The sequence below is a fragment of the Monocercomonoides exilis genome (assembly GCF_001643675.1).
Source record: "Monocercomonoides exilis strain PA203 chromosome Unknown scaffold6-2077815, whole genome shotgun sequence".
Classification (NCBI taxonomy): domain Eukaryota; phylum Preaxostyla; order Oxymonadida; family Polymastigidae; genus Monocercomonoides; species Monocercomonoides exilis.
Genome location: NW_027150551.1, coordinates 124074 through 143897, shown reverse-complemented (window position 1 = coordinate 143897; position 19824 = coordinate 124074). Strand labels below are relative to the sequence as shown.

Here is a 19824-nt window from a genome sequence, read left to right as displayed (position 1 = left end):
AAATGAATGCTTGCAAAAATAAAATTAACGCACCATGAAGTTTCCGAAAAATAGACAAAACGGCCATTTGAAAAGAATAATCGCTATCAAAATTCTTTCCATACAAAGAATCAAGTTCTTTAATAATATCAATTTTCACGCTCAAAAATTCGTCTGGAGGAGCTTTATGAATATCCAAAAAAGCATATGACTCCATCCAGCCCTTTAGACTCGTAATGGTATCTTTAGCAAGAGAAATGTTAAATGGTATCGAAGACAAGCATTTATATGCTCTGGTCGCATTAAATAAATTCTTTTGCTTTATTCCTTGGCATGGGTCGAAATTACTGATTTTCACATTTCCGTTATAAATAACAGCACGCTGTTGAAATGAAACTGTTATGAATAACAACAAAATCACAACAATTCGCCATTGAAAGGCGAGAAAGCGCATTTTTGAAGGATTTTCTGCTCCAAAAGAAAAGTTAAAGAGCAGACAGATGATAGAAGAACTTCATCATTCGCAACTCGCATTTTCAAAAAATTAAAAAGGGCAGAAGGATCTTTTGATTACCCATAGCCTCAAAGTTATTTCATTTTTTTCTGTAATATTTAATAAACAAGCAAATCTTTTAAATCAAACAACCGAAATTCTTTTTAGAACTTCAAAAATATAGCATATGTCAGACCTAAAAGATCCATTTGGAGGTTAATTTAGACAATTTTGTTTTAAACTTTGATTAATTTTTTATTTATTAATTATAATTTATTAGAACTCGCAAAATTAACCCAATCATTGTCAAAGAAATCATCGTCGAAGAAAGCTAAAGGACGCTCGGAGCAGCAGACGCTACAAGCACTTGAAGGTGATCTTGAAGATCTTGTTGGAACGTTTAAAAGTGGGCTCAGCGAGAGAGATAAAGTGTTGAAACAAACACTCGATCAGCTTGCTGATATCGATTTACAGTCTGCTGAATTTGCATCTAAAATGAAAATGGAAAAGGAGAAGCTTGTACAAACACTAATTGCAAAAGAGAATGAACTTAAAGAATTATCAGAAGAATTGAAAAGACTTAAGCAACAACACGAACGTTTGCTATCAATTGCGATTTTTATTATTCGAATCAGAATATTTTATTTTATTTAGAGGCCATTCAACAAAAAGAGGTAAAAATTGCTTCTCTTGAAGAACATCAGCAAAGTCTTGAAAATGAAATAATCCAAAAAGAAGAATCATTTAAGAAATCAGAAGAAACATTACTAAAACAAATAGAGGAAAAAGAAAATGAGAAATTAGAAGAAATCAACAAAGAAAGAGAAGCTTTTAGAAAATCAGAAGAAACTCTGTTAAGGCAAATAGAAGAAAAAGAAAACGAAAAGTTAGAGGAAATCAACAAAGAACGAGAAGAAAAAGAAAAAACAATTCGCGAAATGAAGCAAATTGTTGAAGCAGCAAAGGAAGAAAAAGCAACAACAGTTGATTTAAAAGAGAAAGAATTCGAAAGGAGCATTTCACAGCTGAAAGAAAAGCACACAGCAGAGTTAGCAACACAAAAAGAAGCGTTAACACAAGTTTTTGAAGAAGAAATAACAAAACGAGAAAACGATCACAAAAACAAAATGGAAGAAAAAGAGTTTCAGCTGCAGCAGACGCAGCAGATGCTTGAGGATGTTGACGCACAACACAAGAAAGCGCAGAAGGCGCTGGACAGAACAGCCGAAAAGCTGAAAACCAGCGAGACGCAATTGGCAACGACACAAAAGGAGGTTTCTCTTCTGAAGCACCAAGTGGAGCAAGAGAGAGAGGCGAAGGCGCGAATCGACGAGGCACTGGCGTCTGCGCTGGAAGACGGGCAGCATTGGAGAGAGGAGACGAAGAAGATGACAGCAGAAATTAGAGAGACCGATAACACATGGAGGCAGAAGACGAAGCAGCTGGAGGAAGAGAAAGAGCAGATCAAGAAGGAGAAAGGAAATGATATTAAACAACTAAGACAACAGAATGCGGGTATGAGAGAATTTGTGTGATATTGTTGAGAGAAAATGTATTTCGTTCGAGAAAATCAGTGATTTTTTTGACAGATAAGAGAGATCCAATTGCTTTTTAATGAAATACAAAAATGAATATTTTTCTTTTCTTTTCATTTTTATGGAGCACATTCCTATTCCAAATTGTTTTGTTGCATTTGTTTCGAAATGTCATATCTTATGCACCATTTATTCTTGTTATTAATATTATTTGAACACAATTCTTCATAACATTCACAGAGCTTTTGCGAATCCGGGATGAAGAGCACCAACGAGAAGTGGAGCAGCAGAGTGCGAAGTTTGCAGCAGAGCATCAAGCAACCACACTGCAATTTGAAGAGGCCAAGCGGAAGATGGAAAGAGAATTCTACAAAAAGGAGGCAGCCAAAGACGAAGAAATGAAGCGGCGGCTGGAAGAGAAGGAGAAAGAGATCGATTCGATCAAAGCAGAGCTGGCTGAGGCTGAGCGAGAACACGTGAGGGAGCTGCGTGACAAAGACGAGGAGAAGCTGGAGGCGCTGGAAGCAGCCGAAGCAGCACACAAAAAGGAGATGTCGCAGCAGCGGGCGGCGCTGGAGAGCGATTATGTTGGGCGGCTGATGGGCAAAGAGAAGGAGATGGCACAGCAGCTGGCGGAGAAGAAGAGCGAGAACGAGACCATCCAGCGGGTGCACCAGGAGATGGCGGTGGAGGCAGAACGGCAGAAGGAGCAGCTGCTGCAGAGCGAGAAGAGCAATGCAGAGCTGAAGGAGCAGCTGAAGGACGCGCTTCAGCAAGTGGATGTGCTGAGCAGCCAGCTGCAGCAGGAGAAGGAGGCGATGGGGCGGGTGGAGGAGGCGCTGAGGTCGTCGTCGGCGGACGGAGAGCATTGGAGAGAGGAGATTCGGAAGCTGACGAGCGAGATGAGAGAGGGAGAGGCGGAGTGGAGGGAGAAGACGAGGAAGCTGGAGGAGGAGAAGGCGGAGGCGCTGAAGAGGAAAGAGAAGGAAATGGCAGAAACAAAAGCAGAGTGGCAAGCAGCGCTGAAAAGGAAAGAAGAAGAGTTTGCGCAGAAGACAGAAAAGATGGAAGCAGAATTTGAGAAGGCAGAGAATGAAAGCGAAGAGCGATTGAAACAGGTTGAAAACGAGTTACAGTCGCAGCTCAATGCGAAAGAAGCAGAGAAAAGGAATGCTATTCAGAAAGCAGAAGAGGAGAAGGCGAAATATGTGGAGGAAATGAAAAAGACGCTGAAGTTGGTTGATGAAGAGAAAGAGGAAGCAATCAAGCAAAAAGAAGCAGAAGCAGAAAAGATGATTTCTCAACTGAAAGAAGAGCAACTGAAACAGCTGGATGCACTCAGAACAGATTTGGAGGAAGAATTTGCTGAAAAGACAGCAGCAGAAGAAGAGAAGCACAAAGAAGAAATGGCAAAGAGAGAAGAAACAATTAAAGATATTAAGCAGCATTTGGCAGAACAAGAAGAGCAGCAGATGAGAATGGAGAAAGAGCTGAACGAGGCCAAAGAGCAGATAAAAGAGAAAGAGGCGCAGATTGCAGCAGATGAGAAGGAGATCAACACACTCCACAAACAAATAGCAGACGAGAAAGAGGCAAAAGAGCGGACAGAAAAGACGCTTGCTGCGACGGCGGGGGATGAGCAGCATTGGAGAGAGGAGCTGAAGAAGATGACAACAGAACTGCGCGAAAGCGAGGCGAACTGGCGGGAGAAGATGAAAGAAGCAGAGGAGGAAAGGAAAGAGGCATTGGATGGAAAGGCAAAGGAAATGGAGGAGATGAAGATGGCACATGCGAATGAGCTGAGGGAGAAAGAGGAAGAACACAGCAGAGAAATGGAAGAAGCGCTGCAGAAGGCGAAGGAGAAGAGAGACAAGATGAAGCAGCAGCTGAGTGCGGAGCGGCAGCAATGGGAAGAGGCAGAGAGGAAGAAGGAGGAGGCACACGAAGCTGAGCTGAGGAAGATCTTAGAGCAAAAACAGTCAGAAATTGAAGAGCTGAAGCAGAAAGTGAAAGAAGTGAAGAAGGCGAGGGAGGACGATGTGGCAGCGAAGGAGAGGCATTTTGAAGAGACAGCTGAGCGGATGAGGCAGAGCCACGATTTGGAGCTTGAGAAGCAGAAGGCGGAGATGGAGAAGGAGTTTGCGTCTGTTTTGGGGGAGAAAGAGAAAGAGTTTGGAGAAGCAGTGGAGGCGAAGAGGGCGGAGATTGAAGAGCAGGAGCAGCAGCAGAAGGCGCTGGAGAAGGAGCAGGCGAGGCTGAAGGATGTGATCCATCAGCTGAGAGAGAAGGAGAAGGAAGCAAAAGAAGCCATTTCGACACTGCAGCAGCAGCTGGAGCAGCAGAAAGAAGAGGCAGATTCGTTGAAGGAGAGCTTGGCAAAGACAGAAGAGGCGCTTTCAGCATCGTCCAGCGACGGGCAGCATTGGAGAGAGGAAATAAGAAAGATGACTGAAGAAAACAGAGAGAATGAGAAGAGATGGAAGGCAAAAATCAGCCAAGTTGAGTTGGAGAAAGAGACAGCGCTGGACGAAAAGAACGAGGAAATGGAGGAAATCAAGAAGAATTTGAATCGTTTGTTATCTTTTTTTTTTCCCCAATGAAATTTGATATGCAATTTGTTAATCATTTATTTTTTTTTTTTTTATCATTATTATTCTAATATACAGAAACGATGAAGAAGCGAGAAGCCGATGCGCGGCAGATGATGACTGAGCTGAATGAGCAGCATCAGAGAGAGCTGAGTGCGCTGACGAGGAAGATGCAGATAGAACGAGAGGAGCTCACAAACAAAGTGCTCGAAAAGGAAAGAGAAGGAAAAGCGGATGTGGCAGAGGCAGCGAAGGAAGTGGGCGATCTGAAGGCGAAGGCAGCAGCAGCTGAAAAAGCAGCGAGGGAGGCTGAACATGAGCTGGACATTGTGAAGTGCCAGCTGGAGAAGATGGAGAAGAGAGGGCAGCAGAGAGAGCAAAAGTTGAAGGAGAGCGAAGCGCAACTGGATGAAAAGCAGGCGCTGTTGGAGGAGACGAACCACAAGAAGATGCTGGCAGAGGAGGAGAAGGCGAACATTGCAGGAGCACTGAGCAGGATGAGTGCGATTGTGAAGAGCATGGAGAAGGAGAAGCAGGAGAACGAGAGGCAGAACGAGATGCTGAGCGAAGAGCTGAGAAACACGAAGGCACAGCTGCAGGCGGTGGAGTCGCAGATGAAAATAGCAGAGGCGAATGCGAACACGCAAAGTGCACTGAGGGAGGAGCTGGAGGAGCAGGTGAAGAAGGAGAAGGAGAAGAGAATGAAGGAGAAGGCAGAAAGAAGAGCGGGCAAAAGAGGAGATGCCGATGGATATGGCAACAGCAGTGATAGTGATTATGGTGAAGACAACGGAGAATCAGGTGAAGACTCAGCCAATGAAAACCGTTCACCTTCTTCGCTTCACTCGTCATTTGGCTTGGGCAGATCAGGCAAAACAAGTGCATTTGCTGCGATGTTGGCGCAGAAATCGCCGAAAAAGCGATTGAAGCTGATGGAAGAGCATTTGAAAGAGACAGAAGATGCACTCAGCGCAGCGCAGGACGAGTTGCACGGCTTGTTTGACTTGTGCAACGAGCTGAATGACACCGTCCGTTCAGTCACGTCGGGTGTCTCCTCAATCATGGGCGTGTCTTCTCTTTCAGCCATCACAGACACACTGCAAGGGAATGACACATTAAACAGTCTCTCTCAACTCAAGGGAGATGACCAGGGCCAATCAAACCTGCTTTCTTCTTCTAATTCTCCTTCTTCTCCTTCTCATTTCAACACATCATTCTCTGGCTCTCATCTGTCCTCTTCCTCTCCATCGAAGCTCCAGACAGCCTTGTCTGCCTCTTCCTCTTCATCTCAGCTCATTTCCTCCCTCCGCACACGCGCCAACAGCTCTCTTTCTGCTCTTCGTGCGCTTTCTCTCCCGTCTCTCATATCTCGTCTGGTGTCTGCAGCGGATGATCTGCGCAAAGAGAGAGACGATGTGCAGAGTGTATATCGCACACTGAGTGACCAGTACAAGCTGCTGCAGGCGAATGTGCAGCATACGCAGCACAAGCAGGAGGCGCTGGGGAGGGCGTACGAAGACCTCTACCGCCACGCCCAGGCGCTGCGGACATACTGTCTCCAGCTGCAGCAGCGGTGGGTGGCGCGGACACGCACATCGGATGACATCGACGCTGCTCTATCGCTCACAACCACACGCTCTGCACAGCCAACACCGAAGGATCTGCTGGCATCGCTGTCTTCGATGAGGATGATGGAGACAGAAAGGAGAAATAGAGAAGACGGACTGAGGTTGTTTGAGAGTGAAGGAGGAAATACAATCACAGAGAAGGACAGGAAGTTTCTGGAAGAGGCGCTTCCGCCGTATTTCTTTGGCGAAACGCAGCGACAAGGAGAAAGAGACACTTCGAGAACTTCTCCTTCTCCTGCGCCACTTCTGTCTTCTTCATATTCATCATCATCAAACAGCCCAAATGCATTTGAATCACGTGCGCCATCAGTTCCATTCCAAAACACCAGCTTTTCTTCTTCTCTGCCCCCATCCTCTGCAACGGTTCCATCTTCTTCATTTCCCACCTCTTCCATTCCGACCGACAGAACAAGCTCAACAGCACCATCTCGAACTGCTACACAATCACCTTATTTCTCAGCCATCTCTCCGAATCATCTGGACGACAAGAACGAAGCAGCAAGGCCTCCATCAGCCACGCCACAGTATGCTTCTCTTGCTGATGCTGAAAGTCGAAAGCTCTCTTCCCAGTTTTCGCAGCAGCCAAATGTACCTTTGTCTGTTCGGATGGCTGCATACCCTTCTTCTTCACTTCCTCTTTCGAGTTCTGCCACACCTTCTGTTTTGCCTGCAATGAATGCATCTTCCTTCACTCCATCACCTTCAACAACTTCTTCTTCAGCTTCTTCTTCCTCTTCTTCTCCTGCTTTTCCTGCTGCTTCTGGCTCTTCCTCTTTGACTTCTCCTGATCTTCTTCCCGACTACCAGCGTCTTCTTCGCTCTTATCAGATCTCTCCTCAACATCCACTCGGAAGACAGCCCACTTCAACCAACCCTTCTTCTTATCAGCTGTCTCACTCATTTTCTCCATCTCCTTCTCCTTCAGCACCAAACACAGTTAATCCTTCTTCTTCTTCTTTTTCTCCTTCTTCTGCCATTTCTCCCTTCAACCCTTCCAACCCACCATCATCTGCATCATCTCTTGCTTCCCCTTCACCAACAGAGCCAGACCCGTACGAAGCACTCGGCGTGGCGTATCTTCCGTTCCACCTCACTCCTCCTTCTCTTCTCTCTTCTTCGCGCTTCTCCATCGCACAAACAGCTTCATCTCCACACATCCCGCTGCCTCTTCCTTCAAATCAGCAAACACCGTCAGATCAAATCCTCAAACAAGACCCTTCTCAATTTTCCGTATTTCAGTATGACCCGTCTCAAGCATCTGACTCTTTGTTAGATTCCAATAATTCTTCACCAACTCCAGCTGAAACAGGTCAACGTCCAGTTGTTAAAAAGAAAAAGAAAAAGAAGAAGGGAACTCAAACTCCACGGCAATGATTATGAATACTTTTGATTTGAATTTTATTCATTAATATATGTTGGTTTTTTATGTAATAATTATGTTGATTGTATCAAACAGAACTTTATCCCCATAATATTTTCCTTAATTGTCATTTTTTATGAAATCTAAAGAGAATAAAAGTATTTCTTCTGAAAAAAATGATTCTGAAAAATTTTCAACCAGCCATTCTTTGAAACGTGAACAAAAATGTGAAATGAAGGAAACAGAAGCAGATGGCGCTGAAAAAGCAAAAACATGGATTGAAGTCAGGATGAATAGACTTTCAGCTCAAGGACCAGTTAAAAAACATGCATTATTTGCGGGAATGAGTGCTTATTTTTCATGTGGAACAACAACGCTTTCTGCTTATCATTTAGCGAAAATTGTTTGATCAACTTTTATTCATGAATATCAAAAGTATATTATTTAAAAAAATGTTAGTGGGAATTATATGGAGGGACTCATCGGTTTAGCTCGATTTTTTCGGATTATTTCTTTTTATTTTGTCATAAAGTCGTTTTTTTTCTCCATCGAAAGTTACACATTGGTTTGCTGACAGACTATCGTTTTCAAAGGAGGTTCGCGCAAAGTCATCGTCGCTACTGGTTTTGAGGTGCGTTACCATTATCGCATTGCAGAACATTTTGCATTTCATGTTTTCACATTATTTTGCATTTTTAGGCCAGATTGGATTATTGATTGCTGCGACGAAAAAAAGTTACTTCCTGTTGATGAATATTTAATCTACAAACCAAAAATTCAGAAGACATCAATTTTATCTTTTTTCAGCAAACAAGGACAAAATGAAAAATCAAAAGACGAGACGAACTTGTTTAAAAAAGACGATTCTTGAAAAAAAAGAAAATAATTGTTTTAAGATTTCTTCGAGCATTTGAAGCTGAATTGAAAAATTACAATACTTTAAGTATTTTATAAAAGCCCTGCGTATGTGTAAATGAATTTGCAAGTTCTTGCGTGCTTTTTTTTTTTTTCACTTTTTAACTTTTTCCAATTTAAAATGTTTTTTTTAAAACAAAATTAAAGTTAAAGTTGGAGGGAATCCATTTGCAATACATTATTTCACCGAATAACACAAAACGCAATAAAAACAAAACACCTCATGCTGAATGCATAAATTAGAAAATATTCAAAACATTCATTGACACAAAGAAATTTTGTAATGTAATGGTAGGATTATTTATCAGAATTTCAAAAAATTAAAATTGAAAACATCAAATTTAAACAAACGAAAAGGAATGGAACACAGTTAAAATAAAAGGAAATAAAAGAACGGGTAAAAGTTTAGACGGCGGCAAAATACAGAGTGCCTTTGATTAACTGAAATCGGAAAAGCCAATTTTAACGCAAGTTAAATAAAAATAATCAACTATTTACTTAACACGAGGTGATAACTTCTCATTGGAAAAATAAAGAAGTGAAGAGAGCCAATGATAAAAAAGAAGAGAAATAAAAACGAAATGACATATAATCCGAGAAAGAGCTTTTTATCTCAAAATTTTTAATAAAAATTCTCAATTATCTTAAATATTTTTTTCATTCAGAAATCGAATAGCATCAGCCAGACGCTATTGTTGAATGAAAAATTAATTAAACCAAAACAGAAACTCAAAGAAATTCAAAAAGAAAGAACAGAAAGAGAGCCTTAAGGCAGAATAGAGGAAAGAAAGAAAGAAAGAAAGAGAGAGAGAAAAAGAAAATTGAGCAATAAATAAAAAATAGCTCCTCTCGATGAATGAAGGCATTTCAACAGATTGCATAAAAGCCTTTCGGTTCACCAATATTATTATTTCACCCTTGTAAAAGCCATTAAACAAAGCTGTAAATAAAAACAAGCTAACAAACAGAGGATTTACAACACTGGCAATTCCACACGAAATCAACGGCACTCAAATAGCCCATCAAAAAACTTTTGAGTAAAATCGTCTTAACATAAAACCAACATAACATATTATGAAAAACTTATCGAGTGTATATCAAATAAAAATAGAAATTTCGAAAATGTCATTCAAAAATGAAAAAAATGAATAAAAAATGAGAATGTTTATCAAATTTCACAAAAAATAGAAAGGCTGAAAAAGAAAGATAAAATTACAGAAAAGAGAAAATAACAATAAAAATAAAAAAGCAATAACCTTGTAAAATTCAAATAACACTGAAAAATAATGTGAAATTGGTATGAAATATGACACGTTCACACCACAGACCATTGAACATTTCAAGTCAAAAAACGAAAAAGTCATAAAAACCATTGCAACACAAAATAGAGCAAATCAATATCAAAGTTATTTCAGCTTAAGTGCCAAATACCAAATAATTGCGCAAATTCAAATATTCGGTAAACAACTTCAAATTGAATATTGAAGTTTGTCGAATTCTCAAAAAGAAAACTGCTTCAAGGATGAGATAATTCTCCAAGTCTCACATAAAAACAAAATTCAATACACAAAAATCGCTTAATAAATAAATTGAATGATAGGAAATTAGAAATTATTCCGTGAAGAAGTTAACTTTATTGCAGAAAATTGAAAATATTTGATCCAAAGTAGCTTCAGCTTAACCATTTCTAAACGTGCATATGAACAGTGTTTTCCAAAGCATCCGCCCCCTTTTCTGGTGTGAAGACATTGTTTATATTTCCTATATAAACAACAAGATGATGATAGGACAAATTAGTGAAAATAACAAACCATGACTATCACTGCAGCAGTTCAAATCTTTTCTAAATTTCCATTTTCCATCAACGACAAATTTATATGAAAAAGCTTCCACTTTTGAATAAAAAGTTAAGAAAGTTTAAAATAAAAAATGATTTTCATTTCAAATAGATATCACACTCTTATCAAAAAGCAGAGCAACTTCCCAAACTCCATCACTTTTGCGTTTTTGCATTGGAATTGATGAGCTCCAGCTATCGAAAGATCCACGAAGGAATACATCCCCACCTGCATAAGGCCATTCGATGAGTTGAATCAAATTAAGCAATGGATTCGATTTGACAATTGGATCAACTCTGATCAGATCAAAAGCTCTCGATTCATCCGATGTCAAGATTGCTTTCATTATTTCAAAATTTATTTCACATTCTATGAGAATGCTTCTCAGAAATGTTAGATGCTCAAAATCTGCAACTTCAGTTGCCTGCTCAAAAACCAAAACTGGTGGAATAAAATCCAGATCATTCCGATGATTAAACGCATTTTCAATCAGAAAAGAAGTTTGCTGATCAAATGAAATCTATTAAATCACATAATAACAACAAATAAGACAAAACATCAAATTTCATTTAAAGAGCAAAGCCTTTTCTTTTTGAAACAACATTTCCATACTGCATAACTCATCGAATTAACCTTTAAAAACCATAAGGCATGAGTGAATTTCTGCGTCATTATGAGTTATGAAGAACTTTTATGCAAGAGAAAACAGAAAAATAAAGTTTTTATCCCTTAAATAATATTTGAAGATTTCTTTCGTTCAACAAATTTCAAATACTTGTTTTATAAGTTGTTTAATGGATAAACAGAAAATTCTTCATTCTCTTTTTTTAAAAAAGACAAACGTTTAAGAAAAAAATTCTTGCTGAATTTTTATTTTCCTTTTATTCCACAAACAATTGTCCGATAACTCTCAAAATGCAAGAAAAGAATAAAAAATTAAAATAATAATAATAATAATAAAAAAACAATAAGGCAAATAAATAAACAAATGATAAATAAACAATAACTAACCGAATAAACTTTGCAGGAAAATAAAATGATTAGCAAAAACGAAAAAAATACATACATATAATCACAAAACTTTCACTTTTCGATCAATTGAGAACTTTCAAGACTATTTATTGAAGAATACCTATTCTTCTTGCGCAATTTGAAACCAAAGACAATCGAAACAACCAAGCATATCACAAATCCCACAAATACCACCGCAGTCACAACAATCAATGCAAACACCACTGACTTCTTGAATGCAAACTCTTCTTTTGGGGGCTCCTTCTCTTTTTCCTTCGGAAAGCACTTGTTCTTCCACTGCTCTTTCGTGATCACAAGCTTCTTCAGATCTTCCAGCGAGCAATAGTCCTTTTTGCAGACTTCCTTTGTGAAGTCGCTCTTCGCCTTGTCTGCCACTCTCCCTCTTCCATCAAAATCTCTCCATCCGCCTCGCTGCGAGCGAAGCGACTGAAACTGGGACGAAGAGCGGTGATGCCTCGCATACTCTGCAAAGTCAAAATGAGAGGCATCTGAACGATCATTTGGATTGCTTGCTGATGAGGACATGGAAGTTGCATTGAAAGGTGTGTGATAATCATCATAGTCAGCATCGTTCTCTTTGAATGGCCGATATCCAATCTTAATGCCAACATCGCTCCCAGAAAAAGGGCGCTTCATTGTTTGCGGATGGAGATGGTAAAGCTCGAAATAAAAGAGAGAGGCATATGGAACATTACCTAAAATAAAAGAGAACACAATCACGTTGATGAATACATTGATAAATGAATGTTTGAATTTATTCATAATGCAATTGATAGAGGCAACAACAACAAAAAAAAAATCATTCACAAATGCAATAATTTCTTTAATAAAGACACCAACCTGGAGATGGCTGATTAAACAATTGGAGTAATGAAAGGATGTTGCCATCATGAGCAGAGTAAAGCACATAACTGTACGACTCACTGCTCAATGTCTCTTCAATCCGATCAAAAACATCATCAAGAAAAGTTGAGATTAGCAACTGTGCCGCTTCTTTATCTTCGATTCTATGCTCCATTTTATTCTGTAATTTCGAAAGAAATAAGACACACGTGCAAAAATTAATAAATAAACAATAAAAATAAAGCAAACAGAAAAGGCATTTAGCTCCATTGCTTTTTGGTTTAGCGTATCGTTTTGGAACATGCACTTTTTATAGTTATGAGCATTTGCGCAAAAAATTTGATCAGCAACATCTGAAGCAAAGAAAATATATCATTCTAAAATAATACAATTGCCAAACATGAAACATTGTCAATAGTAAGTGCAATGTAGCCAGCTTCTTTCGCAAGAGTAGCAAGAATGTCTGCATTCTCTTTTTCTTTCTTTAGATATTCTTCACTCAACTTTACTGGATCAAGAAGCTTTTGAATTTGCCTTGAAAAATAGAAATGGAAAAATGAATAAATAATTACTTAGAATAAGATTACATACCCTTTGCAAGATTTTCGTCCTTGAATCACCCAGTCATTATCTGTTGATTCACTATGAATTGGCAGTCCCTGTGAATAGTGAAAAAGAAAATTTTCAAATAACCAAAAATCATAATTTACAAACTAAACTAGGAGGATCTTGCTTATAACTGCTTTTAAATAATCCTTGTAAATGAGCTTCTGCAGACATCAGACTTCTGTTTTCGTCACTCGATTTAAAATAAAACTTTTTTGAATCATATTCTGTAGGAAGGAAAGGGTATTCATCACGCAACTGCATTCCTAAGTCATAATGCTGCTTCTGCCCAAGCGATGTTAGTTCTCCTTTTGCAACTGTAAATTCTTTGCATTTAAGATTTGGTATGCTCTTGTTTGGCGCCCGTGCTCCATGTCTGGTGATTGCAAATAACTGAATAAGTTGCGGATCTTCATTTATTAGTTTCTCGTCTGATGAAGAAATAGCACTTCCAAAAGCAATCACCAAGATATAAATTGCACAAATCATAATAATTCTTTTTGAATTATGATTAACTTGATCTTTATTGAAAACAGAAAAAAATAAAAATTTCAATTAAAATGTTGTTTTCTTTTCTTGTCTTTCATTTAAAGCAGCAACATCAAAACAAAAGAAACAAAGACTCTCCAAATTGAACTGACTTTAACAATAAATAATAAAAATTGCATAATTCAAAAAAGCATCAAATAACATTAAAAATAACACAACTGTAAAAGGAGATTAAAAAATTTGTGGTGAAAATCACTCTTTTTCATGAAATACCTGAAATGAAAATAAAAAGAAAACATCAACAAAATTCCAAAAACAGCTTCATTCAACTGCATAAATAATTTTTCAACTTTTATGAATTTACAGGTTGCTCTGAGATTATTGAATGAGAAAAGTATTGCAATTATGATGTTAACAATTAAAAAATAATAATAATAATATAGATTCAAATTAAAATATTGAGATTGAGTGAAAGTTTCCAAAAAAATGAAAAAAAATGTTTTTTTCAAAATATATTAAATGTCTATTTAACTACAAACAATATCACGCTCTCTCTCTCGCACACCAAGCAATTTTTGCGCCTCCTTCTTTTTCTTTAGTCTTCTCTTGACCAAGAAGACGACAGTGCAAACAATGCCAAACACGCAGATTGATCCAGAAATAGCAATCGACACAATCATCACTATCCGAATCGCTTGGGTGCCCTCTCCGTCAAACGCCACCATGTCCCAAGGGCCGGTGGTGTTCTGAGGCATATAGTCGTGTGGAAACTCAACTTTCTTGCTCAAATCGTCGGTCGACGCTGGCTTGAGTGCAGCACTCGATTCACTCCAGATGGTCCCTGCAACAATCGCAAAGTTGTTGTGTGCTGCAGACGCCGATGACACAACTTTCGCATCCAAAGAGCCAGCTGCCACAACAGGCGAGTAGAGCGAATTGGCTTCTGGCGCTGGTCTTTGCTCGCATCTGGCACCGAATGCCATGCATGGGTCGTGCACTTTGGTGAATGGATTGATGCTTTCAGCATCTGATTCAAAGTCGTTGCGTCTCAAAAGTTCCTTCAGCTGAGACATGTCTGCTGTGGTGTCAGCAAACCGCTTCCACATCCGCAGCTTTCCGCCTTTTGCATCGTCGTTCGACAGCAGCCACGCCACCTCTTCTGAATGCTCTGCTCCAACTGTCTTTTCAATAAAGTTCTTGTGCCCCATCCCTTCAAAACCGATGGATGTCAAAGGTGATGCAGATACCACAATAGACTTCGACTTCTGCAAAATATCACCAATTGCCATAGACATCTCTGTTCCTGGCCACGACTCAATAATCCTTGCTCCGCCTTCCTCCAGCGCCTTGCCACGCTTGAATTTCGACATATCAATAAGCAAAACTGATTTTGTGTCTGTGTTAGATGACGAGTTTTGGTGTGTGTTGGCCCAATCCTCAAGTGATCCTTCAGCACTCATCAGGTTGGATACCATCACACGCATCCAGCCCAAAACACCATCTGACGTAACCACATTGAAGCCTCCCTTTTCGAGCATCGCCTGACGAACCTCGGCAACAACTTTCTTCTTGTTTACTAAATAGAATCCATCCTGTGATGCAATCTGTCCAGCATACCCAGTCATGGTTATCATCACTTCCTTTTTGTCGCATGTCATATACTTCACTCTCTTTGTCACACGTGGCCATAATCCACTGTAATGTCCGAATGCTGAATGCCCAACATACAATTCTTTTTGATGTTCGGGCTCAATTCTTGCAATCATAGAAGATGAACCAGCAAGGAATAATGAAGGTATTCCGTTATTTTCTTGAGTTGGCTGAATCTTTTCTTTTACATCGTGAGCATCTTGCAATCCCTGATAAAGCCATAAATCTTCAGCAGAAAGCTCCTTCCCACTTTCTGCGGATTTTGCATATCCTTCAACAAGTCCATCAAATTGGGCAAGTATCATTCCAATATGACGCCAATATGTATCATCCTGAGAAAAATAATGAGATATTAAATAACAAATCGTCTCTACGCATTATCATACCCCATTAGTTTTAACTTGATCTCGAATCCATTTGAGATTATCTGAATAAAATTTCACAAATTCATCAGGAAGTTTATCTGCTCCAAAAGTTTGAATAAGTGCTTTCTTTTGGTTCATAACAGATGCATATATTTCTTTTGACATATAAAATGCTTCTGCAAACTAATATATTTTTATATGAAAAAAAGTTTTTTAATAATTATAATTATTTAGTTTATGAAATAAACATAAATTTGCTTTTGAAAAAAATATAACAAAATACCCCAAGAGCCTTCATAGAATCCTCAGAATAGGCATTCAATTTGTTGAGTAATTCAATCTTTTGCCAACGACATTTAGATGTGTCCGCTTTTGAAATTGAAAATAAATATCTTTATTTAAAATAGAAAGCATACATCCGTAAACAACTTCAATGATTGTATCTTTGTCGTTCTTTTTAGACATAGTAAATCCGTCTCCACTTTTATGAACGTATCCATGCTGCTCTTTAAGGCAGAAAACTTGAGATAATAAAATTATCGAAAGGAGCATATCCTTGCTTGCTAAAATTTCAAAAAATATACAGAAATTTTTTTATTAAAATCAAATTTTAACATATATTGAAATCGAATTGCAATAACTTTTGCCAAACCAGAAACCCAACGTTTGCAACAAATTTTGATCTAAAACATAATAGTTTTCACTCAAGACCATTTTTTGTTAACAACAAATTCCGTTAAATTTTATGAATGCAATAATACATAACTTCAACAAAAAATATCGTATTTTTGCTATTGATCGTGTACATAAAATGCTGAAGTGGGAAAAGGTTCGTTTTTTTGTAGTTTTTTTGTAATCTGAGATTGAGGATTCACTTCTGGAAAAATGTTTTTTGCCTCAATGTTGGCTGTTTCAGAAGGACTTCCTTGATTGATTTGATTTGGGAAAATGGATGTTTGCATTTGTGAAGGTGAAGAAATTTGTGGTGAAAAGATCGAATTGGCAGAAAAAGGCTGGGAAGGAGAAGGAAGTGTGGCTGAAGGGTGAAATGAAGATGAAAGATTGAATGAAGAAAGAGGAAGAGAAGAAGAAGAAGCAGATGATGATGATGATGAAGATGATGACCGTATAGATGACAATGGAGAAGGAGTGAATGTGTTATTTCCATTGGATTCATTCTGAGCTGTCTGATTAGATGAGGTTTGTGTGTGTGCAAGAGAAGAAGGTGGAACAGGCGAAGTGAGTGAGGTGGAAGAAGGCAACGAAGAAACAAGAAATTGAGAGGAAAAGCCGAATGAAGGGACAAATGCTGCTGCATCTTCATCAACAAACTCGTCATCACTCGACATTTTGGTAGAGGAGTTGTGGCTGGCTGGCGGAGGAGATGAAAGTGAGGTGACTTCTGGTTGAATGGTGAATAGAGGATTCTGAAGAGAAGGAGAGGAAGAGGAAGAAGAAGAAGATGATGATGAATCCATCTCTTCATTCATAATGTGTTCACATTTCTCATCTCCTTCTCCCCCTTCTCCCCCTTCTCCCCCTTCTCCCCCTTCTCCCCCTTCTCCCCCTTCTCCCCCTTCTCCCCCTTCTCCCCCTTCAATTTTGTACATCTCCTTCACCACTTTCATCAGCCCTTTTGAAAGCTTGCTGATTTGGCTGTGGCTGCAGAACATCAGCGCCTCTATCGCCTCTTCCCCTCCCTCTGAATCCAACGCCCTTTTGAAAGGGTTTGTGGCATTTCCCTCAAAAACTTGCTCTCCCAAACACAAATTGCCCAGACGCAGAAGAACAACAAGGGAACAGATGCACACTTTGACAGCATTTCGTGGTACTGTTGACTCTGAAAAAAGGAAGAAATAAACAGAATAAAAAAATAATGATTGATAATGAAAATGAAAATGAAAATGCAAAAAAAGTGAATGATGCATCATGTTAAATGATCAAACAAACAATCCAATAATAACAAAATAAAACAAAAAATAAAACGAAAAAAATCCTATTTTTTTCTCCTCCTTCATCCATCCATCCATTCATTCATTCTTTTCCAACAATCAACTTTTTTCCTCCTCCCACCCATCGAACACACCCTTTGACTGAGCAATCGCCTCCGCTGCTCTGCGAATGAGCGAGCGAAGACAGACGATTTGGACAGAGTGGGCAAGAAAGGCATTCATCTGCCTGTCTGTCCCATGGTGGGCAATGGTGGCAAGCACTTCGAGTGCTTCTGCCTCCAAAGAGACAGGCAGACGGAACACGGGGGAAGAGGAAGCGGAAGAAAAGGAAGAGGAAGAAGAAGAAGAAGAGGAAGAAGAAGAGGAGGATGGGGATGGAGAAGGAGAAGGAGAAGGAGAAGATGAAGGAGGAGCAGGTGTTGGATTCTCAGATGGCTCCATATCTCGAATATGTGGATACAGAATCATATCCAATTCGTCTTCTATTTCAATGCCATTGCTATTCTCCTCTCTTCCATCTGTTCCACTTTCCTTTCCTCCTTCTCTTCCATCCTCCTCCTTCTTCATGTTCCTTTTTAAACTTCCCTCATCAATTCCCCCACCACCTGCATCCTCAGCACTCATCATCAGCTCCACAATCTTCTCCACAGCGTGTGCCTCAATCAGCGTCTGTATCTGCGCAGCTGTGCCGTTAGCGATGTTGATCAGCGCCACAAACGCCATCGGCAGCAGCGACTGCACCACCGTCCTTGCGAACAGCTGAGGGGAGAGAGACAAACTGGACGGGAGAGAAGAAGAGTCGAAGGGGGAGATGATCATCTGGGCGAGGGCAGGGAGGGCGCCGGCGTCGATGGCCATTTGGCAGCTCAGGTCAGACATCGAAGTGAGGTTGGCGAGGATGTTGAGGCAGGTGCAGGAGAGCTCGAGGGTGTGGCTGGGCGGAGGAGGAGGGAAGGGGTGGATGAAGAAGACGAAGCAATATATATTGAAATAAAAAAATGAATAAGTAAATAAAAAAGGAGAAAGAGAAAATTATTTAATACAGAATTGAAAGTACAATTTATAAATGAATATTGAATAATACAGATTCAACGAATACAAGCACTTATTTTTTTTTGAGAAAAAAAGCCAATTTCAAATTGCTAAAAAATCACTTCTCCAAAGAAACATTCATTCTCCAATGAAAACTTAAAATGACTTCAAAAAAAGAAAGGATAAGAATGTATATACTCCTTCAATACATAAAATACACAATCAGCAAGCACAGCAATTCTTTTAGCAATTCATTGTCTGATTTGACATACACACACCCGATGAAAGACACTATCTTCTTGATGACTCCCACATAAATGATCATGTCGAGGCATCTCGGCTGCATCGACAGCTCGCTCAAGCCCCAGCAGCCGTCTTCCACCAGCTTCTGGTCAGTTGTGTTGATCACCCGCGCAAAAAAGTGCACCAACGGGCGAAGATGGCGGAAGAGGCGCAAATAACACTGGGTGTCTGCAGAATGCGAAGGAGATGGAGATGATGATGATGTTGATGAAAGCAATGAAGAAGAAGAAGAAGTTGATGTTGATGATGAAGGTGGAGAAATGGGAATGAAAGACGAAGAAGACGCAAAAAATATTGATTGCTGGCTTTTCGGGGTGGCTGATTCATTTTGAGAAGATGCTACGTTTTCTGTGAATTTTTTGTCATTGGTTATTGCTAACTCATCAGAAAATGCTATTTTCGCAATTTCATCTCCACAAAACCTGGCAAGCCTTGAGACGTTCGATAAAAGAAAAGTGCAAGCGCGCAACTGAGATTTTTTGAAACTCTTTCTTGAATCCTCCGCACCATCTACCATCTTCATAACATCATCTAAAATCCCTTGACGTATCACTTCCATACACCCATTCTCGCTTCCACTGCATATGTTTCCTAATCCAATCAAAGCTTGTTCCTGAATCCGATAATCCTCAACTTGATGAAATATCTTTGACAAATGAAACACAATGCCTTCTCGAACTAATATCTCAATCTGTTCGTGGCTTCCCCGTCCAATGTGTGCAATAACTTTTGTTGCTTCAAGAAGAATTGCACCATTACAATTATTATTGAGAATAGTCAAAAGTGGCTTAATTGCTCCAGCATTGATAACACGCTGAATTGAGAAATTTTGTCCTAATATTTCATGAAAATGAAATTGTACAACACGCACATAATTGAATAAAGTCTAACCAATTAAAATAAGTTCTGATATAGCATTGAGAGATTCCATCAGAACATGATTATCAACTGAATCAAGATTCTGAACCTCTAACTCTAAATTATCCAACTGAATGAAACAGCACATACGTATTCATTAAATCTAAAATTGTCCGTAAAAAAATTTATAATTTTTATCAAACTTTTTCTTTCTGTTTTTGTGATAAAGAACTGAGCGTTTCAAAGCTTGAGGTTATCCTTCGATCTTGCAGCAACTTATCACGAGCTATAAATCTAAGTCCAAAATAGTAAGTTTCTCTTCTTTGAGAGATTCCTTCTATTTGCTGTTCTTCAAACA

At 39.3% G+C, this 19824-nt stretch overlaps 8 protein-coding genes across 8 annotated transcripts; 2 read left to right on the top strand and 6 right to left on the bottom strand.

Moving 5' to 3' along the window:
* Window positions 1-564: 564 nt before the first annotated feature.
* Window positions 565-7760, top strand: MONOS_3364 (uncharacterized protein). Its single transcript, XM_067873360.1, has 5 exons — window positions 565-687; window positions 753-1070; window positions 1127-1987; window positions 2248-4578; window positions 4674-7760. The coding sequence occupies exons 1-5, from the start codon at window positions 660-662 to the stop codon at window positions 7595-7597; spliced, it is 6462 nt and encodes a 2153-aa protein (XP_067733679.1). The 5' UTR covers window positions 565-659; the 3' UTR covers window positions 7598-7760.
* Window positions 7761-8052: 292 nt separating this feature from the next.
* On the top strand, window positions 8053-8454 carry MONOS_3363 (uncharacterized protein; the record flags this gene model as incomplete). Its single annotated transcript, XM_067873359.1, has 3 exons — window positions 8053-8068; window positions 8139-8214; window positions 8283-8454. 3 exons carry the CDS (start codon window positions 8053-8055, stop codon window positions 8452-8454), a joined length of 264 nt encoding a protein of 87 aa, XP_067733678.1.
* A 1731-nt stretch (window positions 8455-10185) lies between these two features.
* MONOS_3362 (putative Glycogen recognition site of AMP-activated protein kinase) lies at window positions 10186-11008 on the bottom strand (the record flags this gene model as incomplete). Its single annotated transcript, XM_067873358.1, has 4 exons — window positions 10186-10259; window positions 10310-10390; window positions 10457-10856; window positions 10949-11008. The coding sequence occupies 4 exons, from the start codon at window positions 11006-11008 to the stop codon at window positions 10186-10188; spliced, it is 615 nt and encodes a 204-aa protein (XP_067733677.1).
* A 184-nt stretch (window positions 11009-11192) lies between these two features.
* On the bottom strand, window positions 11193-13324 carry MONOS_3361 (putative lysosomal acid phosphatase). The gene is made up of 6 exons (XM_067873357.1): window positions 12926-13324; window positions 12803-12870; window positions 12612-12745; window positions 12461-12564; window positions 12209-12392; window positions 11193-12063 (listed from the first exon to the last, which is right to left on the bottom strand). Exons 1-6 carry the CDS (start codon window positions 13304-13306, stop codon window positions 11420-11422), a joined length of 1515 nt encoding a protein of 504 aa, XP_067733676.1. The 5' UTR covers window positions 13307-13324; the 3' UTR covers window positions 11193-11419.
* A 42-nt stretch (window positions 13325-13366) lies between these two features.
* On the bottom strand, window positions 13367-16006 carry MONOS_3360 (putative Phospholipase B). The gene is made up of 6 exons (XM_067873356.1): window positions 15974-16006; window positions 15738-15884; window positions 15605-15690; window positions 15343-15504; window positions 13872-15288; window positions 13367-13678 (listed from the first exon to the last, which is right to left on the bottom strand). The coding sequence occupies exons 2-6, from the start codon at window positions 15871-15873 to the stop codon at window positions 13659-13661; spliced, it is 1821 nt and encodes a 606-aa protein (XP_067733675.1). The 5' UTR covers window positions 15874-15884; window positions 15974-16006; the 3' UTR covers window positions 13367-13658.
* Window positions 16007-16095: 89 nt separating this feature from the next.
* On the bottom strand, window positions 16096-16819 carry MONOS_18554 (uncharacterized protein). Its single transcript, XM_067871584.1, has one exon. The coding sequence runs from the start codon at window positions 16809-16811 to the stop codon at window positions 16113-16115; it is 699 nt and encodes a 232-aa protein (XP_067733674.1). The 5' UTR covers window positions 16812-16819; the 3' UTR covers window positions 16096-16112.
* Window positions 16820-17372: 553 nt separating this feature from the next.
* MONOS_3359 (uncharacterized protein) lies at window positions 17373-18131 on the bottom strand (the record flags this gene model as incomplete). The annotated part of the gene is made up of 1 exon (XM_067873354.1): window positions 17373-18131. The coding sequence occupies one exon, from the start codon at window positions 18129-18131 to the stop codon at window positions 17373-17375; it is 759 nt and encodes a 252-aa protein (XP_067733673.1).
* Window positions 18132-18507: 376 nt separating this feature from the next.
* On the bottom strand, window positions 18508-19614 carry MONOS_3358 (uncharacterized protein; the record flags this gene model as incomplete). The annotated part of the gene is made up of 2 exons (XM_067873353.1): window positions 18508-19442; window positions 19500-19614. 2 exons carry the CDS (start codon window positions 19612-19614, stop codon window positions 18508-18510), a joined length of 1050 nt encoding a protein of 349 aa, XP_067733672.1.
* Between the last annotated feature and the right edge of the window lie 210 nt (window positions 19615-19824).

What these genes read in the sequence shown, in the direction of transcription:
- MONOS_3364 (XM_067873360.1), top strand. Translation starts at nt 660, where the DNA reads ATGTCAGACCTAAAAGATCCATTTGGAG. An exon ending in ACTTAAGCAACAACACGAAC is followed by an intron (nt 1,071 to 1,126) that starts GTTTGCTATCAA and finishes TATTTTATTTAG; the next exon opens with AGGCCATTCAACAAAAAGAG. An exon ending in ACTAAGACAACAGAATGCGG is followed by an intron (nt 1,988 to 2,247) that starts GTATGAGAGAAT and finishes TAACATTCACAG; the next exon opens with AGCTTTTGCGAATCCGGGAT.
- MONOS_3360 (XM_067873356.1), bottom strand. Translation starts at nt 15,873, where the DNA reads ATGCTCCTTTCGATAATTTTATTATCTCAAGTTTTCTGCCTTAAAGAG. An exon ending in CATTGAAGTTGTTTACGGAT is followed by an intron (nt 15,691 to 15,737) that starts GTATGCTTTCTA and finishes CAATTTCAAAAG; the next exon opens with CGGACACATCTAAATGTCGT. An exon ending in ATTCTATGAAGGCTCTTGGG is followed by an intron (nt 15,505 to 15,604) that starts GTATTTTGTTAT and finishes AAAATATATTAG; the next exon opens with TTTGCAGAAGCATTTTATAT.
- MONOS_18554 (XM_067871584.1), bottom strand. Translation starts at nt 16,811, where the DNA reads ATGAATGAAGAGATGGATTCATCATCATCTTCTTCTTCTTCCTCTTCC.
- MONOS_3361 (XM_067873357.1), bottom strand. Translation starts at nt 13,306, where the DNA reads ATGATTTGTGCAATTTATATCTTGGTGATTGCTTTTGGAAGTGCTATT. An exon ending in AGCAAGATCCTCCTAGTTTA is followed by an intron (nt 12,871 to 12,925) that starts GTTTGTAAATTA and finishes CACTATTCACAG; the next exon opens with GGACTGCCAATTCATAGTGA. An exon ending in GGACGAAAATCTTGCAAAGG is followed by an intron (nt 12,746 to 12,802) that starts GTATGTAATCTT and finishes CTATTTTTCAAG; the next exon opens with GCAAATTCAAAAGCTTCTTG.